Here is a 13005-nt window from a genome sequence, read left to right as displayed (position 1 = left end):
TCCTTTGAGAACATTGGGAGGGAACTTCACCATGCCAGTTCCAAGGCTGACATAATTATCTCCCTTCTTGGTTCTACTGACATTGGCGCCACAATGCCAATAGGTCAATGGAGGTTTTCACAGCAGCTGGAAGAAAGCATCTTTGAGGTTGGACCTCTCTCTGTGCCTTGAGAGACACAGAGAGCAATCTGATGCTTCCTTTTGCCCCTGGGATGTCCTCTCAGGGACCCTAGGGACCCTAGGGCTTCAGGGTTAGAGACCTGTAGCAATTAGATGCAGTTAGCTACTTACCTGGAGTGAATAGCAGTTGATTCATGTCAGGAAAGTGAGTGGCATCATCTCTCACTCGCCACACTAAACCTTCTTTGGTCCTGAAAGTACAAAGCTTGGAGATTGTATCCAGCTGCTCACACAATGGCACTTTCCTTTCCTCTACTCTCCCTGCAAATCCCCTAAATCTGCTCCAGAGGGTCGCCCAACTGGAAATTGAAGTCTGCTGCGTGAGCAGAGGGTTGCTGGACGCAGCCTTCACTTGGTTTTAATCAACAGGAGAAAACAGCTGCAGTAGTGATATCTACTCTTCCTGACCCAGAGATTGGACACTGAACAGCTGTCACAGCTGCCTTTCTCTCCCTTGAGGGACCTGGAGAGGCAGCTACAGTAGCTCCCATTTACTGTTTCCCTGGACATGAATGCTAAGATGAATGGATAAGTAAGGATAGTGCAAACAAGATATGTTGGGGTGGGGCTGAGCAAAGAGTTTGGCTAAAAATAATATAGCATTCATTCATTCATTCATTCATTTCTCTCTCTCACACACAGTCACTCACTCACATATATATGCACAAAGAGAGAACTCCAATATATTAGCAAAATGGTTCTATATTTTTCTTGCATATTGAATTTTGTACACCCCCCTTTTGTGTGTGTGTGTAAATATTAAGTGAGCTATAAGTGTTCTTCAGTAACAATTTTAAAAGAACCAGAACACAAAAGCAGCATCCTTAAACGATGCTAATAAAACTAATAACCGGGGTGGGGGCATAATTCCATAGGGAAGGTTATGTTGAGCAGAGAGCTACGCAAATGCAGAATCATATTTTCCAGAGGAATGTAGGTGAAGAATCCTGCCGTGAAGTATGAACATACTTCTTTCTACCTGGCTCGCTATGTAATCCCCACCCCCTCATGTACTCAGTTATATTTTGTCTATTTTACAGCAGTTTTTTTTTTTTTAACAATCATTCAGGCTGCTCTGCGTCCTCATTAACAGCAAGACAGATACCTGTCAAATTGGTTCACACACATTTAAGGAAGGGATACATATTTTTTTTGACGCTATGGTTATTAAATATTCTTACTTCATGGCCTGCAATCCCCTCGGGATACCACTAAAATTCTCTCTCTGTCTAGTGGCTTGTCAGTTCCTGAGATAATCCCGGCAGTGGAATGCAGCTGGACTTCTGAAATGTGAAGCCAGCCAAAGGTCAAATAATACTTTGGAATGTTACCTGTCCACAGTTACCAGCTAAAACTGAACTTCTGCTACACTCACCAGGAGGAGATTTGACATAATTAAAAAGTCCTTTCCCAATTAAAAGGATGTCTGGATTTCTTAAACAGTTTGACTTGCCAAGTTAACAGAGCAACAAAAAATAATACTTTTAAATAATAATCTGTAGCGAAAATGCATTTCAGATCCTTGCATTTATTGATGAAAGAACTTCCCAACAAACAGGAAACGATAAATAAAAGGGAAAGGTGTTTTATTTGAGAAGCTGTTCTTGCATTCTTTGGCATGTGTGCGGATAAAAACTGGAATATAAGGAGCACATCAGAATGCAAGTATTCTGTTTCAGTGAAGTGGAATATTTTTCTCCTCACTGAATTGATTCTCATTCCATATCCATTTTCATACAACATCTGCTAGTCATCTTCTCCAGAGGTACTCCCATAATAGTGGTTATTGAGAGGGGTGGGAGTAGGGAGTTGGCATTGATTATATAGATATATTTGTTTACATTGCATACACAGTCTAACTCCACCCTCTGAAAACTAGGCCCTCTCATTCCAAAGGAAATCTACTTTCTTCAGAAAAAAATAACCATTTGAATGCAGTTTTATCCAGATCATTTTTCTTGTTATGGCTAATCAGCGAATCTTTATATTGAAGGTGATGCAGTTTGATTTACAGTATGATCGATTACAGGGAGGGTGGATGGGGTGAACCTCACAATAAGTGTTTGAAGCTACCATACCTTTAAGACTTGGGGAAAATTACAGGTCTTGGATATGTTAGAAGGGAATAAAAATCAATGTGTTATTGAACAGTTGACTGTAATTAACAACTAATGGACATGGAAGAGTTGCACATACACTATCTATTTTTGCCTTTTTTGGACAATATATCTCTGACTTTGGTGATCAGTATGCCACATTGAACTGTAGAGGGAAAGATTATGGGATAGTTACTTAGTCTATAAGATGTATTGAGACTGCATGGTTCAGGTTTGTGTGTTCTTGTGTATTTATATTGTTGATGATTTCTTAGAGCCAATTTAGAATATTCTGTGGCAAAACGCAAGACTAGATATAAGTCACAGGTGGAAGACCATGTGAACAGATGGTATTATTTCTGTATGGGAATAATCATTGCAGTATCTGTAACTGAGCCAATACATTTGCCACTCAGTACATAAAGCCGGCAAGGCTGTGCATCCATTAATCCAATAAGAACTTCATTCTTTTGTTGTCTTCTTGCATTTTACTGCCCATTTTGAAGTTGCTTCATCTCTTTCATCCACAAGTTCCAGTAAGAGATGAATAAGGACACTTATGTTGGACATCGCCAAGTAGCAAGTTCTGCATTGGTGTAAAAATAGACTATTATAGTTCAGCTCTTGTCTGCGCTGGTTAAAAAGAAGCTATATCAAAAGCATTTCTTCATATTTGTTTCAGTTCAACTTCATGGCATTACACATCCTGTTGTGTATGTGCGAGTTCATGGTTCTGGAGATGAACATCCTGTTCCCCATTGTAGTCTGAGGGTCTTTTCCAGGGATCTTCAGTCTCCCCCAAGTGAAAAAACAAAATTCTTCAACTTGCAGTGCTAAATTTGTCTGCCACCAAGCTTGAACACAGCTTTTCTATCACATATTTGGTAGGAGCTTTTGAGAAGCCACCTCTTCCCCTGCCTGCCTAGATCTGTAGCTGCAGACATGTTTTCATGCACATAGTTAGTGGGCTGTGTCGGGTTTGCTGATGGAGTCTCATCATAGAAGATCATCGCAAATGGGAGAAATTACATAAATTATAACAATGGTGTTCCATAAAGAATGAGGTCTTCATCACCAGCCAAAACTACTAATGAATCTGTGCAAGGACTTCTGCTAGCACAGTGCGCCTTCCCACAGCATGTCACTGTGCCCCCCAAATTGACTTTGAGGGGATTAGGAGAATCCTCAGAACAGCACGCTGGGAGAAGGGGGAAAGCAGGACCACTCCATTTGGCAACCTGAAATGCTTGCGCTGATGGAACAGCTAAATCTGTTCTGGGAGTTCCTCCAACTCCCTGGAGCAGATTTGGAAAGGGAATGCACACGGGGAGGAAATCCAGTTGTGCAAATTGAAATCTTTTTGCGCAGAACTAGATGACCCTTAGGGATCCCTTCCAGTTCTGCAATTCAATGAGTCTAACAGGATGAATGCTTTGGATACCATACCCAGTGAATCTAAGGCACTGTATTGGCTTTAATAGGTTTCCTCTGAGTTGGATATTGCCAATATTTCCTATACAGTGGTACCTCTGGTTACGAACGCTTCAGGTTACGAGCTCCGCTAACCCGGAAGTAGCTGCTCCTGGTTGCGAACTTCGCCCCAGGATATGAACAGAAATCGCGCGCCAGAGGGAGGCCCCATTAGCGATAGCGCGCCTCAGGATAAGAACGGTTTCAGCTTAAGAACGGACCTCCGGAACGAATTAAGTTCATAACCTGAGGTACCACTGTATACATTCCTTCAGAAGTAAGCTCCACTGAATTCAGTGAGACTTCTCTGTAGATGTATAGCAGGGTTTCCCAAACTTGTGTCTTCAGCTGTTTTGACTACAACTCCCATCAACCCTAGCTAGCACGTCCAGTGGTCAGGAATGATGGGAATTGTAGTCCAAGAACAACTGGAGACACAAGTTTGGGAAACCTTGATTAGGTTTTTCAGTATTCAGCTGCCTGTGGAGGGTAGTAAGAAAGGAATGTTGTTTCTCCTGTATCTGATTAGATTTCTGGGCAGTATGCAAGCATAAAACAAACAATATAATAAACACACACATGCATGGAAAAGCCGTGGATAAAGTCTCAAGAAAGAATCCCAACTCCTTAGCGTTAAAATGCCTGGATAAATAAATAATGTTTTTGCCTAGTGCCTAAATGATAGCAGTGTTCTGGCCAGGCAAATCTTCCTTGGGAGGGCATTCTATATCAGCTTTTTGCCCCCTGGCTGAAAAAGCCCCTCTCCCTTTATATAATGATTATCTCACCTCAAATGGAAGAGGCACATGGAGAATAGAATAAAATAATAACTCAGGAAAACCTACGGTTCATTCCCCCCCTTTTTTCTCTTTACATTAGTTTAGTCTCATCCTTTCCTACAATTAAAGTTAGGAAAACCTTTGACACCAAAAGAACATCAAATACATGTAAACTTCATCATTGAATGTATTCCCCCCCAGGGCTTAAGCATTAACTTCATTTGTCTTCTTGACAAGCAGGTGCTTTGTAAATATTCAAACGTGTGTATTCCTTCTTCCTTTACCGAAAGGCTGAAAATGTCTGAATAATTATGTGCAATGGACTGTAATCTGAGATTGGCTTTATTGCAGAACATGACTTCCTGGTGCATTTAGTAGCGTTTTGACTCTAAGCAATTGTCTGTCTCTTCTACCCGCTTTTTGTATTTGCAGTGAAGAGAGCTACAATGTCACAGACTATTCCTTAAGGGATCAACTGTTAGTTGAACAGTGTGACAGCGAAGAGCTGAATTCCTCTCCTGTAAAAAACAGCACACCTATTCTTTACTCTCGGCAGACTTCTGCAAATCACCTCTTCAGATTAACTGTCCTAAACAACCATGCAGGAGAGAAGATTGAACTCCTGCTGGGAACTGAAACTCAGTAAGTAAATAACACATTTTTCTCAATCTGTCTTTCACCTCGGTTCATCTATATATTTGACAGGAACGTATAGTTATTCTATTGCTGGCCTTTGTCTAGGAAATGTAAAATAGTAAAATACGCCTGAATTTTCATTGGCCAGAAAAACCACAAATTTGATAAGCTAATAACAAACTCTTTTCTCACTTCATAAGACTGCTTGCTGCTGTTGTTTTTATATGCTGCTCATCTGACTTGGTTGCCCCAGCTACTCTGTGAGGCTCCCAACAAAATATTAAGAATACAGTAAAACATCAAACATTAAAAACTTCCATATACAGAGCTGCCTACAGATCTTTTTCTAAAAGTCAAATAGTTGTTTATTTCCTTGACATCTGATGAAAAGGCGTCCCACAGGCCTTATGCCTGGTTCCCTGAACCTTCATTTCTCACACTGAGGGAACCACCAGAAGGCCCTCGGAGCTAGACCTCAGTGTCCGGGCTGAAAGATGGGGGTGGAGGCGCTCCTTCAGGTATACAGGACTCAGGCCGTTTAGGGCTTTCAAGGTCAGCACCAACACTTTGAATTGTGCTAGGAAACATAACTGTCAGATAGTAGCCTAGTTTGCATGTTACATTAGACCATAGTAAACTATGGTTTGATAGTTGAGCAGATGGTGTCCACTGCTCAAGTTCCCAGGATGCTCTGCTCCCGCTCTCCTAAATGGCCTCAGCCTGAAGGAGTATCTCCACCCCCATCATTCTGCCTGGGCACTGAGGTCCAGCACCAAGGGCCTTCTGGCGGTTCCCTCACTGCAAGAAGTAAGGCTACAGGGATCCAGGTAGAGGGCCTTCTCGGTAGTGGCACCCACCCTGTGGAACACCCTCCCACCAGATGTCAAAGAAATAAACAACTATCTGACGTTTAGAAGACATCTGAAGGCAGCCCTGTTTAGGGCAGTTTTTTAATGACTGATGTTTTACTGTATTTTTAATCTTGTGTTAGAAGCCGCCAAGAGTGGCAGGGTATGTGTGTGTGTGTGTATTATGTGGTTGTGCTGGAAATGAAAGCAGTCGTGGTCTGACTTGTCATGTCACCAGAGCTCAGATTTGTGGTTTGTTTCCTCCAAACAAACCATGAGTGGTAAGTTGAGAACAAACCTTGGTTACCACTTGTCATTTGTTTGGAGGAAACAAACCAAGGATCCAGGTTTGGGCAACAAAAAAAGACTGCATCAGGAACGGTGGTTGGGGGGGGGGCGGCACTGTGGGAATTATTGAGCAGCATGCACCAGCACACTGCTTGTTCACATTTAGCCATGGTTTATTTTAAACTTTGGTTTAATGTAGCATATAGACAAGGCAGCTGTTGATAACCAACCAGTAAAGTATCATTCATATTTTTTGCTTCAGTAAGCATTAGGATGCTTAGGAGTGTTTCCGTAATGCAGAGGTTTTTCACAGCGAGCTTGCCTATGCCAGTGAAATGTTAAAGCAAGAAAGGAAGAGGCAGAAAGAAACCTTTTCAAGAGAAGTAGGAATGTGGAGAACCTGACTTGCCATGGGGAAGTGAATCTTGTGGCATGTTAATGCAGTGTTCAGTTTATATGAAAGGGCACATGACTGGGTGGCCACTCTATTCTTTTAGATGAAAAATAGGTTCAGTGGAGAGACAGTAAGGGGCTCAAGTCATCCAATGAGCATTTTGGCTGAGAAAGGATTTGAATGTAATTTCTCCAGTTCAAGTCTATTTCACAGAACGCAGGTCTAAGCCAAGGTGCCCCTGCCTCTGGTGTTTCTGGACAGTTAACTCCCATCATCCTTGATCATTGGTCATGCTGAATGGGGCTTATGGGAGTTGGAGTCCAGCAATATCTGGAGGACACAGAGTGTTAAACTATCCATGTTGTGGAGATTTCAGAAGAAAACTTCCACACATCAGCACTGTGCAGAAACAGCATCAGGCAAGAATGGTTCTTTGAACACAGCATTTGAGTCCAAGAAACTGCAAGAAAAGGAAGTAGATAGTGGGGAATCTCTTGAGGCCTTTACAGAATCAGATGTTGGAAGTGTGGGGAGAGACTCTTGATTGCTAGCAACTGTTCAGTGGAGTTGTGTTTTCATCTGTAATCAAGCCATTCAGTGGTTAGTGGCACCCATTATTATCTTTAATACCTATTTTTAATCATTTAGGTTTGCATTTTTAAAGTCACACAAGATGAAACATCTGGAAGCCATGTTATGGAACTGTTTACATTGATGAGGGAACCTAACCATTCCTAGGGAGGCCCAGAAAGTGGAGATGAATATACATAGTTGGGTTTTTTGTTGTTTTTTGCTGTGTGGTTTGGTCCCATATCTTCTCCATATGTGAGATGTGTGGCTGGCTTCTACTAAGTACCCAAAAGGAGAGGCAGAGGAAAGAGAAGTCTTCAAGTTTTGGTCAGTTTCACATTAAATACTAATAAGCTTAACTCTGATATTTCTCTTCACTTGAGAGCTATCACATGCTAATTTACTTGAACACGGAACATCTCTGTCGTGAAATTGTCATAGAAGAGCAAAGTCAGGTGATCACAATATGTCCGTGTGTTTGTGTATATACAGTGGTACCTCAGGTTACAAATGTTTCAGGTTACAGACGCTTCAGGTTACAGACTCTGCTAACCCAGAAATAGTACCTCGGGTTAAGAACTTTGCTTCAGGATGAGAACAGAAATCGCGCGGCGGTGGTGCAGCGGTAGCGGGAGGCCCCATTAGCTAAAGTGGCACCTCAGGTTAAGAACGGACCTCCAGAACGAATTAAGTTCTTAACCCGAGGTACCACTGTATAATGATCCGAAGCAATGGGAGTTCTGAACTTTGTTCAGCTCATCTGAATGCAGTGCCAGTATGCAGACCAATGATATCATTTGTGAGGCTGCTATATCTGGGAAAAGAAGAGTTGGTTATGTCTAGGTTAATTTTTGTGTTAACCAATATATGTGTCACATCTTCTATCTCTTATGTGGATATCTTGAATATTAATTGGATATCTTCTTTCTCTTTCTGGCTGTCTCAGCTGCCCTGGGCTTTTTTAGGAGGAAGGGTTGGAGAAAATTCTGATAAGCGTTGGTGTAACTGTTGAGACCTTGATTGACCCCACCTGCTCCCTTTACTGGGTAGAATGCATTCATTGGTCTTATGCAGATGCATATCTTTCCAAATAAATTTGGTTATCACCCCTTTGCTCATTGGGGCAATTTTTTTTTTTAAATGGTGTGGCATTTAGGTGTGGGGTGAATAACAAAAGCTCAGAGTGATTCTACCCGTTCCCCGCAAAAAACCCCAAAACCAAACAATGATGCCTTGAAATTTTAGTAACACAACAAGCAAGTTAAATGGTTACTGAGAAAAAGCTTTTTTCTGAATTGAAAACTTTTATTATTATTAAATTTATATACCGCTCTATACCTGCAGATCTCAGGCCGGTTCACAGGATAAAATCACAATATAAAAACACAGAATACACAATCAAAATAAAAACAAAAACAAGAACAACCCAATAACCTCCTCCCCCCATTTTAAAATACAACTAGGTTTTATTGAGTAGCTAATAATAAAAAGCAAATTAAAAAAAAAAACAGAGGGAAATACATCCCCCAGAGATCTGTGGGTATTATAGAGTGGTATACAAATTTAATTAATCACCGATGACAACAACAGCAATCCTAGATTAGACCGTTTCCCCAACCAAGCCAATAGCTATCGGTTTGCATCCTTCAGTTCAGCCTGACAGAAACTGGTCATAGAAATGTGGTCCTGCGGCAGTTTGAATTTCTGGTTCTGTTCTGCTCCATGTAAAGATTCCCCACATAGAGCCAGTTTAAGCAATGACATTACTGTATTGCTAAAAATTGTAACATGTACAGGATTTTGTTATTGCTGTTCTGGGGCTTTGTTGTTTGCAATATATTTCATTTTAGCTAAGCACTGTAGTTCATGTAGTCAATACGGGATTTGATGAAACCATGGAAACTGTCTAGCAAAATTTGATACAGCCTGGGGGAAAACTCTGGAGTTCACGAGGAAGAGGGTCAGCCTTTTTCTTCTGGCCAAGTTTCAAAGATTGTTCAGTTGTAGACGATAGCAACAAGAAACTTCTTGTTTGCTGTGGTACAGATCCTGACTCAAGAAAATTCCTTGGGATGCCATAAGCATCCAAGTAGCTTTCCACAAAACTCAAAAGATTGTATCTGTCTCTATGGAAACTGTGGGGTTAAGGGGGGTTATCTACACAATGGCCCATATGAAGTCTTGCTGAAGATGTTTTGCAGTATTTTTCTTTCCAGAAATTAAAGTAGCCCTGAAATTTCTTGTTGTACTTGTTTCTTACAACATCAAACCACTTATATACTGCAACAATATTAGAACAGCAAGTGTAATGATGCAGCATGTGGATGATTTAGATATGATTCCTTCGTTGCAGTGGGGCTGGACTAGATGAACCTTGGGATACCTTGCAACACAACAATTTTGTGGTTCCAGGAGTAAAGTCAGTTTCCAAACCCGTGAGCAATAGTTGCTGGAAATACCGTATGTTCCAGTGTGCAAGACGACTTTTTATCCCTGGAAAATCACCCCAAAAGTCGGGGGCTGTCTTATACGCAGGGTATACGCGGAGCCGGGACGCGGGTGGCACTGTGGATTAAACCACATAGCCTAGGGCTTGTTGATCTGAAGGTCGGCGGTTCAAATTCCCGTGACGGGATGAGCTCCCATTGCTCGGTCTCTGCTCCTGCCAACCAAGTAGTTCGAAAGCACATCGAAGTGCAAGTAGATAAATTGGTACTGCTCCGGCGGGAAGGTAAACGGCGTTTCCGTGCGCTGCTCTGGTTCGCCAGAAGCGGCTTAGTCATGCTGGCCACATGACCCGGAAGCTGCATGCCGGCTCCCTCGACCAATAAAGCGAGATGAGCGCCGCAACCCCAGAGTAGTCTGTGACTGGACCTAATGGTCAGGGGTCCCTTTACCTTTATACGCGGAGCCACCTGTTGGGAAGGAGGAGAGGGAGCCGGTGAGCAGAGGCACCCCTTCTGCCGTCGCTCCTCCTCCCTTCCCACAGAAGGGGACGCAGCTGCCGCTCTCTCCTCACTGTGGAAAGTCCTTCCGAGCGCTGCACTCACCCGCCCGCCTGCTGCTGCCATGGGAGCCAGATCTGGCCTCCGCCGTGGCTGCGCGGGGCTTCACTTGGCTCGTGGGCGCCATGAAGAGCCTGCCGCAGTGAGGTGGTGCACGGCTTTGGCCAGGGCTCCAAGGAGCCGGGCATCCCCACAGATGAGGGCGGCGGAGGCCAAGGCGTCCGCTCACAGCCTTTTCCCGGAGGGAGAGAGTTCCACTCACCAAACGCCTTGCATGCCTTCGGCTGCTGCTGCTGCTGCTGCGACGGCAGAGGCAGCGGAGGGGTGCGCGCTCTGACCCTGGCGGCGCTTGGTGGGTGGCCAAACTCTATAATTTAACAGCAAAAGTTGGGGGGGGGTCGTCTTATATGCCCAGTTGCCTAATACGCCAGAATCTACGGTAGTTGTCTCCTACAAGTGCCCAACCTTTAAATATGTAATTGTCTTCCTTCAGTTGAAAAAAGGAATTTGTTGCAAGAAGAAGAGTTACCTCACAAACCTTGGTTCCATTTAATAACTACTCAGAGCTTTTAAGCCATCGGTGGATGCAAGCGTTTGCATGCGATGGGGGTGAGCTCCCGTTGCTCTGCCGTAGCTCCTGCTGGTCTCATCTTTCCTTCCTTTCAGTCATTTTTTCTTTATGTACTGAAACTTTGTATGACTTGATAGCTCGTTTTTGAAGAGTTTGCTGGATTCATTCATACCCTTTCCGGTCTGAAAAATGAACCTCAAGCTGTCTTACATGCATCATAAACCACCATAGATATATAACTGGGATTCCAGGCTTTTAAAAGCAGCTATAACTTTCCTGAAAAGGTATTCTCCTGTTGAATGACCTAAGTGAGAATCCCTTTCACAGAAGATTACATTTCACTGAAAAAAAGCTTTGTGTGGTACCAGTGCATAACGACATGCCTAGGTCTTTAAATCTGTTCTTTTGAAACAGATCGTAGCTTAGCCGTTTGTATGAATGGTTTGGTGCAAAACTATTCTTCGCCATTTCATCAGTTATCAAAATGCCTCATATATATATATATATATATATATATATATATATATATATATATTTGCTTTGGAAAACTAAAATCATTATTTCAACTCTGATTTTCTCCATCCTGCTGTTCTGTTAACAATATATGGGTTTGGAGCACTGCAGGCCTTTGATATACCCTTGTCCATAAGATGGGCATTCTCTGGCATAGATTTGAAATGCCTGTGCTTGCAGATTGCTCTGTAAAATGCTGGATTGCGAGATTCTGCTTATTTCCTTCTGCTGCCCAGAAAAAACACTTATGTTTCAGAAGCCTCACCCAGTATCCCTGTCAGCTAGTTCAGAAGACATATTCCCAAGGTTAATATATGAGGTGTCTACTGGGGAAGGGCCATAGCTCAGTGGCTGAACATTTGCTTTGCATGTAGAAGTGGGATTTCCCAACAGACAGACACAAAGAGGGCTTCAGAGAAGATGAATATACTTTCCCATAACAGTGAGGGAGGCTTTGAGTTCAGGGAGTGCAACAAGGGCCATATATCAGCCGACTGAAAAACACACTTCAACCTTTCATCTCCTTTTCCAGGAATGAGCGTGCTCGCTGGATTACTGCACTTGGGAAGAGTAGTGATAGAGGGACCGTGGATCGGACAAGTAAGTGAGCAGTGAAACTGTTCTTTGGGGCTTTGACACGAGATGCACTTTATACAGATCTTAAAACATAGAAGTAAATCTGTTGCCTTTCAGTATTTTGTTGTTGTTGGGGAGAGGGAAGGAAGGACCATAACTGTAATCATCTAATAATTCTCTCTGAACCATTTTCTTTTGTGTTAAGCAAAAAGGAAAGCATATTAGCTCTCTGGAAAATTGGGTGAATTAAAGAGACATGCTCCAATAAGGGTGATTGCAAGATGTCTCTTTCTATCATACTACTTGGTAAAATGGTTGTTTGAATCCTTTAAAAAAGGAGAAGAGGCAGAGAAGATATAGAAGTTCTAATTCAAAATAATTCTAAAACTCATGATCCAGACAACTAGGTACATGAAGTCCTGTTGTAATCAATGGGGCATGATTGAAATTGGTTTTCCATTTAATGCAGTTCTTTTTTAAAAAAAACAACAACACTTAAATGTGTCAAAGAGCCATTGTAGTTTGTCTGCTGTTGACCAATGCCTTTTTATCAAATCATTTGGCTCCTGGAAAGTGAGCTGGGAAGCAATCAGCTTTTCTTTTGTTACCACTTAAACTGAGCTTACCCTTAGATTTACCATGTGGATCAATAAATATTCTCTCTTCTCAGCACTAACCCAGGTAGAAGTCATCAGATCATACACTGCGAAGCAATCGGATGAGTTATCTCTCCAAGTTGCTGATGTAGTTCTGGTCTCTCAGAAAGTCAATGATGGTGAGTGGAATTGCCTATTGCTTAGCTGCCATAAATGGAAACAGTCATTTCATACCATCACAAGGATACTTAGCATCTGCCTTAAAGCTAAACCACAGGAGACCTGGGGATGGGTGAATTGGTCCAGTTCAGTTTTCCACATCAGTCTGCAGTTTTTTGGGTGGTTTTTTTTATAAAGAAAGTCCTCAATGAAATTTATAAGCATTTTAACACAAATTTCTCCTAATACAAACATTTTTGTAAGGTTTTTTCGTTTAATATAAAGCATTTTTCTGCACATTTCAATCTACTGTACACATTACTT

General features: G+C 42.2%; 1 protein-coding gene across 5 annotated transcripts in view; it reads left to right on the top strand.

Annotated features, from left to right (window-relative positions):
* The window catches only part of ARHGEF26 (Rho guanine nucleotide exchange factor 26), a 72153-nt gene that overhangs the window by 51408 nt on the left and 7740 nt on the right, over positions 1-13005 (top strand). For all 5 annotated transcript variants that reach the window (XM_083613224.1, XM_083613226.1, XM_083613225.1 and 2 more), the window contains 3 exons: positions 4958-5167; positions 11883-11950; positions 12597-12701. In XM_083613224.1, the coding sequence (XP_083469350.1) occupies positions 4958-5167; positions 11883-11950; positions 12597-12701 (383 nt within the window). The remainder of the gene's footprint in view (positions 1-4957; positions 5168-11882; positions 11951-12596; positions 12702-13005) is intronic.

This window comes from Podarcis filfolensis (genome assembly GCF_964270895.1).
Source record: "Podarcis filfolensis genome assembly, chromosome: 5".
In the NCBI taxonomy this organism is placed as follows: Eukaryota; Metazoa; Chordata; class Lepidosauria; order Squamata; family Lacertidae; genus Podarcis; species Podarcis filfolensis.
The sequence above is the reverse complement of the archived record's forward strand: the minus strand, read 5'-3'. Positions and strand labels throughout refer to the sequence as shown.